This window comes from Scleropages formosus, chromosome 21 (genome assembly GCF_900964775.1).
Source record: "Scleropages formosus chromosome 21, fSclFor1.1, whole genome shotgun sequence".
Classification (NCBI taxonomy): Eukaryota; Metazoa; Chordata; class Actinopteri; order Osteoglossiformes; family Osteoglossidae; genus Scleropages; species Scleropages formosus.
In genome coordinates this window covers 6,989,199-7,006,967 of record NC_041826.1, presented here as the reverse complement: position 1 = coordinate 7,006,967, position 17,769 = coordinate 6,989,199, and the positions used below count along the sequence as shown (strand labels likewise).

General features: G+C 39.4%; 1 protein-coding gene across 1 annotated transcript in view; it reads left to right on the top strand.

Annotated features, from left to right (window-relative positions):
• LOC108924238 (titin-like) overlaps window positions 1-17,769 on the top strand; it is a 162,790-nt gene that overhangs the window by 115,890 nt on the left and 29,131 nt on the right. The window contains exons 191-192 of the mRNA XM_029247484.1: window positions 167-469; window positions 670-17,766. Coding sequence (XP_029103317.1) covers window positions 167-469; window positions 670-17,766 — 17,400 coding nt within the window. The remainder of the gene's footprint in view (window positions 1-166; window positions 470-669; window positions 17,767-17,769) is intronic.

The window sequence follows — 17,769 nt, the reverse complement described above, 5'->3', positions numbered from 1 at the left end:
TATGTATGAATTCCTTGTAAAAATGTAATAAATTTAGAAATATACTAAACTACATGTAATTGTGACACAAGAGATTTACTGTATAAATAGAGTAGATGTCAGTTGAGTCATATAATCCCATGGTTTGTCTTTATAAATTTAAAATATTATTTTAACTTACCTCCAGGTCCACCAGGTCCTCCATCCAAACCAGAAACTGTTAATGTAGATAAGGACTCTGTCACCATTTCATGGAAGAGACCAGTTGAAGATGGGGGTAGTGATATCATTGGCTATATTGTTGAAAGAAAGGAAAAAAGAGAGATGAGATGGATTAGAGCATCAAAGAAAATGATTTCTGATCTAAATTACAAAGTCCAAGGCCTCATAGAAGGAGTTGAATATGAATTCCGAGTTATTGCAGAGAATAAAGCTGGCTTTGGAGAACCAAGTGAACCTTCACAATCAGTCATAACAAAGGGTATGACATGTGAGTAAATATTTGATTTTTTTGATATTTGAAACTTTATGTGCAGTAACATAGTAGAAGAAATATTCCAAAGAAAATGTTAAAAAGTCCTGTAAAACCTTTATAATCTAAAATGGAGGCTTTCACAAACTACTTGTGAAAACAATTCAGTTTGTGTGTGTGTTATTCAAACTGGAAAAAGTAATCATGATGTTTTTCAGATGTGCCTGGGCCTCCATTCAATCCAAGGATTACTGATACAACTAAATCTACAGCCACATTCACTTGGAGCAGGCCACTGTATGATGGTGGACTTGACATCACTGGATATATAATTGAACACAAAAAGGAAACAGAGACAGAGTGGGTTAAAGATACAGTGGGCACTCTAAGAATTACTGAATTTGTTGTTTCGAATTTACAGCAAGGAGGAAGGTACAATTTCAGAGTTAGCGCAATGAATGCAAAGGGTGTCGGTGAATCAGCTCAAGTTGAAGAACTTGTGGAGGTTGTGGAACGCCAAGAAATTCCAGACTTTGAACTTGATGCCGAACTTAGGCGAACCCTTGTTGTGAAGGCTGGAGGATCTATACGTATATTTGTGCCGATCAAAGGTCGTCCAATACCCAAAGTCATTTGGATGAAAGAAGAGGCACTTATAGGTCGTGCACACATTGATACCACAGAATCATATAGTCTTCTAGTTATCCCAGACTGTACAAGACATGATGCTGGAAAATACATGTTAAGATTGGAGAATACCGCAGGCAAAAAAACTTGTTGCGTGAATGTTAAAGTCTTGGATTCCCCGGGTCCTCCTCTCAACTTGAGGCCCACAGCAATTAATAAAGAAAGCATTACCCTCCAATGGGAAACACCCATTATTGATGGTGGTTCAAAGATAACAAATTACATCATTGAAAAGCGTGAAGCTACAAGAAAAGCATATGTTGCCATAATCACTAATTGTCAAAAATGTTCTGTTAGAGTTCCAAATCTGGCTGAAGGATCAGAATATTTTTTTAGAGTGCGTGCTGAAAATGAATTTGGAATTGGTGAACCTGTTGAAACTCCAAACCCAATTAGAGTGTCTCAAGCACCAGCTGCTCCGGAAAAGGTTAATGTCACAGACATTACTAAGAATTCTGCAAATCTTACGTGGACAAAACCCAAACATGATGGTGGAAGTAGAATTACTGCATATGTCATAGAAGCTCAAAAGAATGGCTCGGAGCAATGGTCCCATATAACTACATTGAAGAATCTAGACTATGTAGTAAAAAATCTAAATGAAAATGAAGAGTATGTGTTCAGAGTTATGGCTGTCAACAATGCAGGAAGAAGTGACCCATGTGAAAGTAGGCCTGTTGTTATTAAGGAAGAAACCACACAACCTGAATTTGATTTACGTGGAATCTGCCAGAAATTAGTAATTGTGAAAGCAGGAGATGATCTCAAAGTTGAGATACCTGTTCTAGGGTGTCCAAAACCAGCTGTTACCTGGAGGAAGGAAGAACAGATTCTCAAACAGACGCAAAGGATAAATATTGAAAACACTTCAATTTCAACTACCCTCAATATCAGAGAATGTACTAGGAATGACAGTGGACAGTACTCTGTGACAGGAAAAAATATACTTGGGACTGTGACCGAAACAATTACCGTTAAAGTACACGATATTCCTGGACCTCCTAGGGGGCCAGTAAATTTTGACAAAATTTGTTGTGATTCTATTGTAATATCATGGGATTCTCCTGAAAATGATGGAGGAGTACCAATAAACAGTTATGTTGTTGAATTAAGAGAAACAACAAGTACATTATGGGTAACATTATCAGCAACAGTAATCCGTACAATGTTCAAAGCACAGCATCTTTCCACTGGAGTTGAATATCAGTTTCGTGTTAAAGCTAAAAACAGATATGGTGTTGGACCTCCAATAAACTCTGAATCTGTCATTGCTACTTATCCTTTTAAGGTACCTGGCCCACCTGGCACACCAAAAGTAACAGGCTTTACTAAAAACACTATGACAATTAGTTGGAATGAGCCTGTGTCTGATGGAGGAAGTGAAATCATTGGATACCATGTTGAAAGGAAAGAGAGGAAGAGTATTATATGGCACAGAGTGAGTAAAGGACTGGTAGTAGGAAATATTTTTAAAACTACAGGACTAGAAGATGGAATTGCATATGAGTTTCGAGTTGCAGCTGAAAACTTAGCTGGAGTGGGAAAACCAAGTAAGCCTTCAGAGGCATTCTTTGCCCTTGATCCAGTGGACCCACCAGGTCAGCCTGTGGCCATAAACATTTCTAAATCTTCAGTGACTATTCAGTGGAAAAAGCCTGAATATGACGGCGGATTCAAAATATCCGGGTACACAGTGGAAAAGAGAGATTTACCTGATGGACGATGGCTGAAAGCCAACTTCAGCAATATTCTTGACACCACGTTTACTATTAGTGGACTGACAGAACATTCCTCCTATGAATTCCGTGTTTTTGCAAGAAATTCAGCTGGTGCTGTGAGCAATCCATCTGAACCATCGGATCCTATTGTTTGCAAAGATGACATTGAGGAGCCAAGAATTATGGTTGATGCTAAGTTTAAGGATGTTTTACTTACAAAAGCAGGAGAAGTCTTCAAGCTTGAGGCTGATGTTACAGGTCAACCATTACCCTTCTTGATTTGGACCAAAGATGGAAAGGAAATAGAAAATACAACAAAAGTTGAAATGAAAAAAACTGATTTAACTACAGTTTTAATTAACAAGGACTCTTTAAGAAGAGATGGGGGTGAATTCACATTAACTGCAAGCAACCCTGGCGGTTTTGCCAAACATGTCTTCATTGTAAAAGTGTTGGATAGGCCAGGTCCTCCTCATGGTCAACTAGCTGTTACAGACATCACAGCTGAGAACTGTGTCCTGTCATGGTTACCACCCTTAGATGATGGTGGAGCAAAGATTGAATACTATGTACTTCAGAAACGTGAAACAAGTAGGCTTGCTTGGACAAATGTAGCTTCAGACTTACAAGTCAATCAATTCAAGGTAACAAAGTTGCTGAAAGGCAATGAGTACATCTTTAGAGTCATGGCTGTTAATAGGTATGGAGTTGGCGAACCCCTAGAATCTGAGCCAGTTGTTGCAGCAAACCCATATTTGCCTTCTGATCCTCCATCAGCTCCTGAGGTAATCACTATAACTAAGGACTCGATGGTAATTAGTTGGGAACATCCAAAAAACAATGGTGGCACCAATATTTCCAACTATATTATTGAAAGGAGAGATAGAGCAGGCCACCGCTGGATTAAGTGCAACAAAAACATTGTAACTGATGTGAGGTACAAAGTAACAGGACTGATACAAGGGCATGAATATGAATTCAGAATCATAGCTGAGAATGCTGCCGGTTTAAGTTTCCCAAGTCCCTCAAGTCCCTTTTATAAGGCTAGTGACACAATTTACAAACCTAGCCCTCCTGGTAATCCAAGGGTTTTGGATACAACAAAGTCATCCATTACACTTGCATGGAACAAGCCGGTATATGATGGGGGTTCTGATATCACTGGATATGTTGTTGAAACCTGTCTTCCGCATGAAGATGAATGGACAGTTGTCACTCCCAAGGAAGGTTTAGTAGCCACTGTATTTACAATTACTAACTTAAAAGAAAATCAAGAATATAAAATAAATATTTCAGCTGTTAATTGTGAGGGGGTTGGAGACCCTGCCTCTGTTCCTGGGTTACCAAAAGCAGAGGATAGACAGATTCCACCAGAAATTGAACTTGATGCAGAGCTCCGTAAAATTGTTAATATAAGAGCTGGTGGCACATTAAGAATTTTTGTACCTATTAAAGGAAGGCCTGCTCCTGAGGTTAAATGGTCAAAACAAAATGGAGAGCCACTGGATAGGGCCATTATTGAAAGCACAACATCCTTTACATCAATTTTAGTTGAACATGTTAACAGATTTGATAGTGGACAGTACATTTTAATGTTGGAAAACAGCTCAGGAAGCAAGACAGCCTTTGTGAATGTTAGAGTACTGGATACCCCTGGAGCTCCGCAAAATTTCAAGGTTAAAGAAGTAACCAAAGAATCAGTTTCACTCACCTGGGATCCTCCCATTATTGATGGTGGTGCTAAGATTAAGAACTACATTGTAGAAAAAAGGGAATCAACAAGAAAGGCATACTCAACTGTAAATGCAAACTGTCACAAAACAAGTTGGACTGTTGATCAGCTGCAGGAGGGGTGCAACTATTATTTTAGGGTTTTTGCTGAAAATGAATATGGAATTGGTCTTCCTATTGAAAGCAGTGACTCAGTGAAAGTGTCTGAAAAACCACTCCCTCCAGGTAAAATCACGTTGCAAGATGTAACAAAAAACAGTGCTACACTGTTGTGGGAAAAACCAGAACATGATGGAGGAAGTAGAATAGTTGCTTATGTTGTTGAAATGCAGGGTAAGCGCAGTGAAACCTGGACCCAGTGCATGCTTGTAAAAGCCACTGAAGCGGTTGTTACTGGGCTGACAGAAGGTGAAGAATACATCTTCCGTGTTTCAGCAAGAAATGAGAAAGGAACCAGTGATCCTCGTCAGATTGGTGTACCAGTTATTGCTAAAGATCTTATCATTACCCCATCAGTAAAGTTATTATTCTCAACATTTAGCGTTCTTGCTGGAGAAGACCTAAAAGTAGACATACCATATCTTGCTAGGCCCAAAGCAGCTATATTATGGCACAAAGATGGTTGTCCTCTTAAACAAACATCTAGAGTTAATTTTGAAATGGATGAAAGCCAACTGTATCTCAAGATAAAAGAAGCTTGTAGAGATGATGTTGGTCAGTACACCATTCAACTTTCAAACACTGCTGGGGAAGCAACAGCAAACATTTGCATTGTTGTTCTTGATAAACCTGGTCGTCCAGGTGGTCCAGTAAAAATAACCGAAGTCACAGCTGACAGTGTTACGTTGTCTTGGAATCCACCAGAATATGATGGTGGTTGTACTATCAACAACTACACTGTGGAGAAGAGAGATACTTCAAGTACAAACTGGCAAGCTGTAAATGTAAGCTTAGCTAGAACAACAGTTAAGGTAAGACGGTTGAAGACTGGTTGTGAATATCAGTTCAGGATAACTGCTGCAAATCGTTATGGAAAAAGTCCTGGTCTAGTTTCAGAAGCTGTACTTGCCCAGTACCCGTATAAACTTCCAGGCCCTCCAGGAACACCATTTGTACAGGAGGCCAATAAAGATAGCATGGTTGTGGTTTGGAATGAACCCGTGATTGATGGAGGAACAAATATCCTGGGGTATCACCTGGATCGGAAGGAAAGAAACAGTATTATTTGGATGAAGCTAAACAAGACATTAATTCAGGACCTGGAGTTCAAAACAACTGGCCTTGAAGAAGGAATTGAATATGAATATAGAGTTTATGCAGAAAACATTGTTGGCATAGGTAAACCCAGTAAAGTTTCAGAAAGCTATGTTGCAAGAGATCCTTGTGATCCTCCTGGTACCCCTGAAGTAGCTACCATCACAAATAATTCAGTTGCACTTAGATGGACAAAGCCAGAGTATGATGGTGGATTCAAAATTACTGGATATGTTGTTGAGAAGAAAGAGTTACCTGATGGTCGCTGGATAAAAGCAAATTTCACAAACGTGATTGAGACTGAATATGTTGCAACTGGATTAACTGAGGGTCAGAAATATGAGTTTCGTATAATTGCAAAAAATGCAGCAGGTCTTCTCAGTGATCCCTCAAACAGCACTGGTCCTATTACTGCAAAGGATGAAGTTGACCCGCCTCGCATTAGTATAGATCCACAATATACTCAAAAATTTGTTGTTAATGCTGGAGAAAACTTTAAGATTGCTGCTGACGTTCAAGGAAAACCAACACCATTAATCTGCTGGATGAAGGGAAATCAAGAGCTTTTCAACACTAAATGGTGTGAAATAAAAAACACCAACAGTAGTACATGTCTTAGTGTTAAGGATGTTAAGCGGAATGATGGAGGCCAGTACACTCTAAAGGTGGAAAATACTGGAGGACAGAAGTCTGTTCATGTCAATGTAGAAGTCTTAGACAAACCAGGTCCACCTGAGGGACCCATTTCTGTGTCCAATGTAACAGCTGAACAGTGTATAGTCACCTGGAAACCACCAAAGGATGATGGTGGCAGTGAAATACTTCATTACATTATTGAAAAAAGAGAAACGAGTAGATTAGTATGGACTACTGTTGAGCCTAAAATAAAAGAACTTGATTTTAAAATCACAAAACTTCTTGAAGGAAATGAATATATATTTCATGTCATGGCTGTAAACAAATATGGAATTAGTGACTCACTAGAATCTGAAGCTGTAATTGCTAAAAATCCCTTTGTAACTCCAGGCGCACCAAAGAATGTTGAAATTTCCAATGTTACAAAAGATTCAATGGTTGTAACCTGGGAGGCACCTGCTAATGATGGTGGTAGCCCAATAACAGGGTATATTATTGAAAAGCATGACAAAGAAGGAGTAAGATGGACAAAATGTAATAAATGCACAGTAACTGAATTACACTTCAGAGTTACTGGGCTTCTGGTAAACCACCATTATGAGTTTAGAGTTTCAGCTGAGAATGCTGCAGGAGCTGGAGAACCAAGCTCGCCATCTCCTTACTATAAGGCTTTGGATCCTATTTTCCCACCAGGCCCTCCAAACAATCCTAAGGTCACTGATATAACAAGAACCTCAATTTTCCTTTCCTGGGGAAAACCTGTTTATGATGGAGGTTGTGATATTCAAGGATATATTGTTGAGGGATGTGAATTAACATCTGAAGAATGGAAAATGTTCACTCCATCACCGGGTATTAAATGTGCACAGTTTGAAGTTGATAAACTAAAAGAAAATCATGAGTATAAATTCAGAGTGTGCGCTGTAAACAAAGTTGGTGTTGGAGAACATGCCGATGTGTCTGCCGTGCTCCTTGAAGACAAGAGAGAAGAGCCAGATCTTGATATTGATCCTGACCTCAGGAAGACACTCACTGTTAGAGCTGGAGCCTCCATCAGAGTGTTCATTCCTATTCGAGGACGACCTGCTCCTGAAATAAAATGGGGGAAAGTTCATGGTGAAATTAGGGATACAGCTCAAATTGAGATTACAAGCAGTTATACTTCTCTTGTCATTGATAAGGTTAACAGGTTTGATAGTGGAAAGTACACCATTACTGCAGAAAATTCTAGTGGAACAAAAACTGCATCTATCAGTGTCAGAGTGCTTGATACACCTAGTGCTCCAGTTAACCTTAAAGTTAAAGAAATGACAAAAGAATCTGTAACACTTACATGGGAACCACCTTCACTGGATGGTGGAGCTAAAATAAAAAACTATATTATTGAAAAACGTGAAACAACCAGAAAAGCATACTCAGCTGTTTCAACCAACTGTCACAAACTGTCATGGAAAATTGAACCTCTTCAGGAGGGCTGTAGTTATTATTTCAGAGTATATGCCGAGAACGAATATGGAATTGGGTTACCTTCAGAAATACCCGATCCTTTAAAAGTTTCAGAAGTGCCCCAACCACCTGGGAAACTTACAGTTGTTGATATAACACGTAACAGTGTTTCTCTTGCTTGGGAGAAGCCTGAACATGATGGTGGAAGCAAAATTCTTCATTATCTGGTGGAAATGCAAGCTAAAGGCAATGAAAAGTGGTCTGTAAGTGCAAATGTAAAAACACTGGAGACTGTTATCACTAATTTAGTTCCTGGAGAAGAATATGTATTCAGAGTTGTTGCTGTCAATGAGAAAGGAAAGAGTGACCCAAGATCCCTTGCAGTACCAGTACAGACAAAGGATCTTGCCATAGAGCCAGATGTACGACCTGCATTTAATAACTACAGTGTGCTGGTTAATAAGGACCTCAAATTAGAAATACCAATTTCTGGATGTCCAAAACCAAACATTACTTGGAAAAAGGATGGCTTAACTCTTAAACAGACAACAAGGGTTAATGTTATCAACACTTCAAAGCAAACAATTCTTAATATAAAAGAAGTAACAAGAGATGATGCTGGGATATATGCTATTGCTGCTTCGAATGCTGTTGGGAAAAAAGATGCAACCATTGAAATCATTACACTTGATAAACCAGGCCCACCAACTGGTCCTATTAGGTTTGATGAGGTCAGTTCGCAAAGTGTTACAATTTCCTGGGATCCACCAAAATACACTGGTGGCTGTCCAATTTTAAACTACATTGTACAAAAAAGGGACACAACCACTACTACCTGGGAAAATGTTTCCACAACAGCAATAAGAACTACATTGAAGATATTGCATTTGACAACTGGGGCAGAATATCAATTTAGAATTATTGCTGAAAACAGGTATGGCAAAAGTTATGCCTTAGACTCTGCATCAGTGATTGCTCAGTATCCTTTCAAAGAACCTGGACCTCCAGGAACTCCCTATGTTTCCTCACTTTCAAAAAATCACATGATTGTGGAGTGGCATGAACCAGTATCAGATGGAGGCAGCAGTGTTGTTGGATATCATCTTGAAAGGAAAGAGAAGAATAGTATTATCTGGACAAAAATAAATAAGACACTAATTCGTGACACTTCTTTTAAAAGCACTCCTCTAGATGAAGGTATTGAATATGAGTTCAGAGTTTATGCTGAGAATATTGTCGGCATTGGCAGATGCAGTAAAATCTCAGAGGGGTATGTGGCTCGTGACCCGTGTGATCCACCTGGGACTCCAGAAGTCACCTCTGTGACTAAAAACTCAATCACAGTCCATTGGACAAGGCCTGAGTATGATGGAGGTAGTATGATTACTGGTTACATTGTGGAGAAGAGAGACATACCCGAGGGACGCTGGATAAAGGCTAACTTCACAAACATAATTGAGACCCATTTTACAATTACTGGCCTTATAGAAAACTGCAAATATGACTTTAGAATTATTGCAAAAAATGCAGTTGGAACTATTAGCAAACCATCTTGCAATACTGGACCAATAACTGCAAAGGATGAAGCTGAGCCACCAAGATGCTCAACTGATCCAGAGTACATTCAAGCTATTGTAGTAAATGCAGGGGAAAGTTTCAAACTTGAAGCTGATGTTTACGGAAGACCCATGCCTACAATTCAGTGGTTCAAAGATGATAAGGAAATTGAAAATTCATCGAGATGTGAGATAAAAAACACTGAATCTCGAACAATGGTTACTGTTAAAGATGCCAGCAGAATAGACAGTGGCCAATATAATTTGCAAGTGACAAATGTAGCAGGTTCCAAAACTGTTCCATTCCACGTTAAAGTACTAGATGTACCAGGAATGTGTGAAGGGCCTCTAGATGTTACCAGTGTAACTTCTGAAACATGCACATTATCTTGGCTTCCTCCGAAACACAATGGGGGAAGCAGTATTTTTCATTACATAATTGAAAGGAGGGAAACGAGCCGGCTCGCATGGACTGTAGTTTGTAGTGACTGTGAAGATACATTGTTTAAAGTAACTAATCTTCTAGAAGGGAATGAATATAAATTCCGTGTCATGGCTGTCAACAAGTCTGGTATTGGCAAACCACTAGAATCATTACCAGTGATAATGAAAAATCAATTTTTACCACCTGAAGCACCACAGGCTTTAGAAGTAATTAACATTGCAAAGGATTCCATGACTGTTTGCTGGAAGAGACCACAAATAGATGGTGGAAGTGAAATTATTGGGTATTTTATAGAGAAGAAAGAGAAAACTGGAGTAAGATGGACAAGATGTAATAGACAAATTGTCTCAGATTTACGTTTCAGAGTGACAGGATTAATGGAGGATCACGACTATGAGTTCAGAGTTTATGCAGAAAATGCAGCTGGAGTTGGAGAACCAAGTTTACCAACCCCTTGTTATAAAGCTTGCGACCCCATGTTCAGTCCTGGTCCACCAACACATCCTCATGTAACTGATATCACAAAGAACTCCATTTCATTGACATGGGGTAAACCAATTTATAATGGTGGCAGTTTGATCCAGGGATATGTTGTGGAGATCTGCAAAGCTAATGAAGAGGAATGGACAATGTGCACACCACCAACTGGCCTACTTGTCAATAAATTTAATATCACAAACCTTTCAGAAAATGATGAATATAAAATTCAGGTGTGTGCAATCAATAAATTAGGTGTTGGTGAAGCAGCTGCTATTCCTGGTACAGTTAAACCTGAAGACAAAATGGAACCACCAGAGCTCTCCCTTGACTCAGAAATAAGGAAAGGACTTATAGTGCATGCTGGTAGGTCAGTGAAAATCAGTGTCCCTTTCAAAGGAAGACCCATTCCAAACATTAGTTGGACTAAAGAAGAAGAAGATTTGTGTAAAAAGGAAAAAGTAAAAATTGAAAATGGGATTAACTGTACGCAACTTTCAATTGAAAACTGCAACAGAAATGACACTGGAAAATATACTGTTAAACTGGAAAACAGCAGTGGTTGTGTATCAGATTTCATCTCCATCAAAGTATTGGATACACCAGGAGCACCTCAGAATCTTGTTGTGAAAGATATAAAAAAAGACTGCATCACTCTTTTGTGGGAGCCACCACTTTCAGATGGAGGAGCAAAGATAAGGAATTTCATAGTTGATAAACGTGAATCAACTAGAAAGGTGTATGTAAATGTTACTGCTAAATGCACCAAAACAAGCTTTAAGGTAGAAAATCTTGCTGAAGGCGCTATGTATTACTTTAGAGTTATGGCTGAGAATGAATATGGAGTTAGTCAACCTATTGAAACTAAAAGTGCAGTAAGGGTGTGTGAAGTTCCTCTGTCCGTGAGGAATGTTACTTTGACTGATGTAACTAAAGTAAGTGCCTCCCTAGCATGGGAAAAACCAGAACATGATGGTGGTAGTAGGATAATGGGTTATGCAATTGAAATGCAGGTTAAAGGAACAGATAAATGGACTGTTGCAACATCAACAAAGACATGCGAAGGTACTGTTGCAGGACTAATATCTGGTCAGGAATACCTCTTCCGTGTTTTAGCCTACAACGAAAAAGGAAAGAGTGATCCTAAGATATTAGCTACACCAGTTACTGCAAATGATTTAACTGTTGAACCCAGTTTTAAACTATTGTTCAACACTTATAGTGTCAAATCTGGTGATGACCTCAAAATAGAAATAATGGTGACTGGATGCCCAAAACCTAAAATTACATGGATGAAAGATGGACTATCCCTAAAACAGACTACAAGGATTAATCCCATTAACACACCTACATCAACAATCCTTCAGATTAAGGAGGCTTGCAAAGACGACTTTGGCAAATATTCTGTCACAGCAACAAACTGTGCAGGTGATTCAAAGGAAGAAATTGTCATAATAGTCTTTGACAAACCTGGTCCACCAACAGGTCCCATTCAAATCAATGATGTAACTAATAATTCTGTCACAGTATCATGGGAACCACCGGAATACAAAGGTGGCTGTGAAGTAAAGAATTATGTTATTGAAAAACGGGACACAGCTACCACAGCATGGGAAGTTATATCACAAACAGTTGCAAGGACAACTATAAAAATTTACAAACTTAAAAAAGGTTCCGAGTATCAGTTTAGAGTCTTTGCTGAAAACAGATATGGGAGGGGTTCTCCCTTGATTTCTAAACCTGTTGTTGTGCAGTACCCTTACAAACCTCCAGGACCACCTGGCACTCCATTTGTCACATCAACAACAAAAGACTGCATGGTTATTGAATGGAATGAACCAGTTACTGATGGTGGCAGCACAGTTATTGGCTACCATCTTGAAAGCAAAGAAAGAAATAGTATCCTCTGGACTAAGTTGAACAAGACTCTAATTAGTGATACCATCTTTAAGGCATGTAACCTTGAAGAAGGCAACGGATATGAATACAGAGTGTTTGCTGAAAATATTGTAGGCATTGGAAAATCAAGCAAGATTTCAGAATGTTTTATAGCTCGTGATCCTTGTGATTCACCTGGGACACCCGAGCCAGTCATTATATGCAGAAACCATGTCACACTTCAGTGGATGAAGCCACAGTATGATGGTGGTAGCAAGGTAACTGGATACATTATAGAAAAAAGAGATTTACCCGAAGGTCGTTGGATGAAAGCCAACTTCACAAATGTTGCTGAGACAGAATTTACAGTCACAGGATTATCAGAAGGTGAAAAATATGAATTTAGAATAATTGCAAGAAATGCAGCTGGTATTTTCAGTCAACCTTCTGAAAGCACTGGACCAATAGCTGCTAAAGATGACATTGAATTGCCTAGAGTGTCAATGGATCCAAAATACAAGGATGTTGTTGTTATTAATGCAGGGTGTACTCTTGCTCTTGATGCTAATGTGTATGGAAAACCAGAACCTGATGTCATATGGTTAAAAGATGGAAAGAAATTTGAAGTGACTACTCAAAAAGTTGACATAAAAACCACTAGTAAATCCACAGTACTTATAGTTAAGGACTGCACTAGAGAAGACAGTGGGTGCTACAACCTTATTCTAAGCAATATTGGTGGAACAAAAACTATTCCAATTACTGTTAAAGTTCTTGACAGGCCTGGTTCTCCTGAAGGTCCACTACAAGTGACTGAAGTCACTGCAGATGCATGTTGTCTGTCTTGGGGAGAACCATTACAAGATGGTGGTGCAGCTGTTGACCATTATATTGTTGAAAAAAGAGACACCAGTAAGTTGTCTTGGACAGTAGTTAAACCCAAAGTTAAAGCACTTAGCTGCAAAGTGACAAATCTCCTAGTTGGAAATGAATACATCTTCAGAACTATGGCAGTTAACAAATATGGTATAAGTGAACCCTTGGAGTCTGAGCCTGTAACAGCAAAACATCCGTTCAAGCCTCCAAGTCCACCATCCATGCCTGAAGCAACTTGTATAACAGGGGATTCAATGGTTATTAAATGGGAACAGCCAGAGTATAATGGTGGGTCAGATATTCATAACTATCATCTTGAGAAACGTGACAAAGATGGTGTCAGGTGGACAAAATGTAACAAAACAGAACTAAGCGATCTAAATTTCAAAGTAACTGGTCTCACAGAAGGGCATTTCTATGAATTCCGGGTCTCTGCTGAAAATGAGGCTGGTGTGGGTCCACCAAGTGAGCCATCTTTGTTCTACAGAGCCTGCAATGCTGCACGTCCACCTGGCCCACCAAACCATCCCAAGGTCACTGATCACACAAGCTCAACTGTGACCTTATCTTGGAGCAAACCTCTTGATGATGGCGGTGCATACATAAAGGGATATATTGTTGAAATGAAAGAGGTTACACATGAAGACTGGAGTACTTGTACACCTTCAACTGGTATACAAGCAACACAATACAAAGTGGAAAAACTTAAGGAAAATACTAAATACAACTTTCGCATCTGTGCATTTAATGCAGAAGGAGTTGGTGAACATGCTGATATCCATGGCTCCATAGCTGCTGTTGAAAAGCAAGAAGTACCAGAGGCTGAATTAGATGCAGAACTCAGAAAAGTCGTTTCTGTACGTGCAAGTGGAACACTTCGAATTTTTGTTGTCATACGTGGAAGACCTGAACCAAAAGTCAAGTGGGAGAAGGCAGAAGGATCCCTGACTGAACGTGCACAAACTGAAACTACTAGTTCATACACCATGTTGGTCATTGACAACGTAAACAGATGTGACAGCGGCAAGTATATTTTGACCCTTGAAAATAACAATGGCACAAAAACAGTATTTGTCAATGTCAGAGTTATGGACTCACCAAGCTCACCTCTTAATTTTGTAATCAAAGACATCAAGAATGATTCAGTAACACTGTCATGGGATTCTCCAGCTTTTGATGGGGGAGCCAAAATAACCAACTACATCATAGAAAAACGAGAGTCTACAAGAAAGGCATATACTACTGTTACGAGTAACTGCACTTCAAATTCATTTGTAATTGGTCAGCTGCAGCAGGGAGGTATTTATTATTTCCGTGTGCAGGCTGTTAATGAGCATGGTGTTGGTTTACCTGCAGAAACTAAAGACCCAGTTAAAGTTTCTGAACCACCTATGCCACCAGGTAAAATTAAGCTTGTAGATGTGACTCGTAACAGTGTAACTCTTTCTTGGGAGAAGCCAGATAACGATGGAGGAAGCAAAATCATATGCTACAATGTAGAAATGCAAACTAAGGGCAGTGAGAGGTGGATTGCAACCGGTACATTTAGGGCACTGGAAGCAATAATTACAGGTCTTGTACCAGGTGACGAATATTCTTTCAGAATCAGTGCTGTGAATGAAAAAGGAACAAGTGAACCAAAACAACTAGGGGTTCCTGTCATTGCAAAGGACATTGAAATTGAGCCCACCATTGATATGCCTTTTAACACTTACAGTATTAAAGCTGGGAAAGATTTAACAGTTGAAGTTCCATTTAAAGGTAGACCCAAACCTGTCATATCATGGAAGAAAGATGGTCTTCCTTTAAAGCAAACAACGTCAGTGACACTTTTATCATCTATGACCTCGGCAAAACTTTTTTTCAAAGAAGCCAGCAGAGAGCATGTTGGAAAATATGAAATCACACTAACTAATGCAGGTGGTACAAAAACAGAAGAAATTTTAATTGTTGTTCTTGATAAACCTGGTTCTCCAGCTGCAATCAGAGTGGATGAAGTAACTGCTGAAAGCATTTCATTATCTTGGGAACCACCAATTTTCAATGGTGGTTGCCATATCAACAGCTATATTGTAGAAAAGAGAGATGCCAACACCAGTGTATGGCAAATTGTTTCATCAACAGTTGCTAGAACTTCTATTAAAGTATCGCACCTGACACAAGGCTCTGAATACCAGTTCCGTGTTTATGCTATAAATCGTTATGGAAAGGGTCCTTCAATAGATTCGCCAGTAATTACTGTCCAGTATCCATTCAAAGTTCCTGGTCCCCCTGCTACACCTCGGGTTGTCCAAGCAACCAAGGAATTCATGCTTGTTACATGGAATGAACCAGTTAATGATGGTGGCAGTGCAGTCACTGGGTATCACCTGGAATGCAAAGAAAGAAATAGCATTCTTTGGGCAAAAATAAACAGAAGTCTCATCAAGAATACAGAATTCAGAGTTACTGGTATTGAAAAGGGCTTGTTCTATGAATATCGTGTCTATGCTGAAAACATTGTTGGTGTAGGAAAGTGTAGCAAAGCCTGTGAACCTGTGGCTGCAAGAGATCCTTGTGATCCTCCAGGTCAACCTACAGTCACAAACATCACTAAAACAGCCGTTTCACTTTTATGGGCAAAGCCACAGTATGATGGTGGAGCTAAAGTTACAGGCTATATCATTGAACGCAAGGAAGAGGAACGCTGGATAAGGTGCAATTTCACCAATATTCAGGAAACATACTTTGATGTTACAGGCCTTGTCGAAAACCAGACATATGATTTCCGTGTCATTGCTAAAAATGCAGCTGGATTATTTAGTCAACCATCTGATTGCACAGGGCCCATAACAGTTAAAGATGATGTAGATCCACCACGGATCATAATGGATGTTAATTTTAGAAATGCAGTAGTTGTAAAAGCTGGAGATTCCCTGAAAATCAAAGCAGATATTGCTGGACGGCCTCTCCCAGTTGTTTCATGGGCAAAGGATGGTAAGGAGATTGACATGAGGGCTAGAATACAGATCTATTCAACAGACACCAGCACTTCAGTAACCATTAAAGACTGTGTAAGAAGTGACTCTGGTCAGTATGTTTTAACAGTGAAGAACCTGGCTGGAACAAAATCATTTCCTCTAAACTGCACGGTCCTTGATAGGCCAGGACCATCAGCAGGTCCTTTACAGGTGACTGACCTTACTGCAGCAACATGTACATTGACCTGGGGGCCCCCTCAAGAAAATGGTGGAGCGGAAATCTCCCACTACATTGTTGAAAAGCGTGAAACAAGCCATCTTGTCTGGACTGTGGTACATTGGGACATAAAAACTACAACATGTAAAGTTGACAAACTTCTTAAAGGAAATGAGTATATATTTAGAGTTCTAGGTGTGAACAAATTTGGAGTTGGTGAAGCATTGGAAAGTGATCCCATAAAAACAACTGATCCATTTACTGTCCCATTTGCACCTACAAATGTTGCGATTAGCAATGTAAGCAGTAAGGAAATGACAATCTGCTGGGGAAAGCCTGCATCTGATGGAGGTAGTGAAATTCTTGGTTATATAATTGAAAAGCGTGAGAAGTCAAGTATGCACTGGGTCCGTGTGAACAGTAAGCTTATATACGAGCTTTCAGTTAAAGCAACCAAACTCCGTAACAGATGTGAGTATGAGTTCCGTGTTTTTGCAGAAAATGCTGCTGGTATAAGCCTTCCAAGTGACCCTTGTCCATTAACCAAAGCAGAAGATCCACCGTTGTTGCCACCTTCTCCTAGTAAACCAAAAATTATTGATTCAACCAAAAGTTCTATCACTCTTTTGTGGAACAAGCCACAATCTGTTGGTGAGAATCCTGTCACTGGATACAGCATAGAATTTAAAAAGAAAAGTGATAAAGAATGGCGTGTGGCAGTTCAGAATACAAGGAATACTGAATATACAGTTAGTGGACTTGAATCTGGAGCAGAGTATGTGTTTGCTGTTAAATCTATTAACAAAATTGGTATTAGTGACCCAAGCCCACCATCTGACCCCGAAGTTGCAAACGAGAGAGAAGAAGAGCCATTATTTAATGTTGACAATGAAATGCGAAAAACACTCATTGTCAGGCATGGAAATTCATTTACTCTGACTGCACCATTCAGAGGAAAACCAATTCCTACAGTTGTTTGGAATAACGAAGATGTAAATTTGCAGGAGAGAGCAAGTATTGATACAAGTGATAATTGTACATCACTTACAATAGAAAAAGCAACAAGAAAGGACTCAGGAAAGTATACTGTGACACTAGAGAACCCAGTTGGAACTGCTGTACTAACAATGACTGTCAAAGTCCTTGATTCACCTGGCCCACCTTCAGACATTGAAATTAAAGAAGTGACAAAGGACTCAGTAACTTTGACATGGAGAGCTCCAGACAATGATGGTGGTGACCCTGTTAAAAATTACCACATTGAAAAACGTGAAGCAATCAAAAAGGCATGGGTAAGCGTGACAAACAACTGCCACCATCTTATTTACAAAGTGACGAACTTACAAGAGGGAGCCATTTATTACTTCAGAGTCATAGGTGAAAATGAATTTGGACTTGGAGTGCCTTCAGAGACAGACGGAACTAAAATTACAGGTA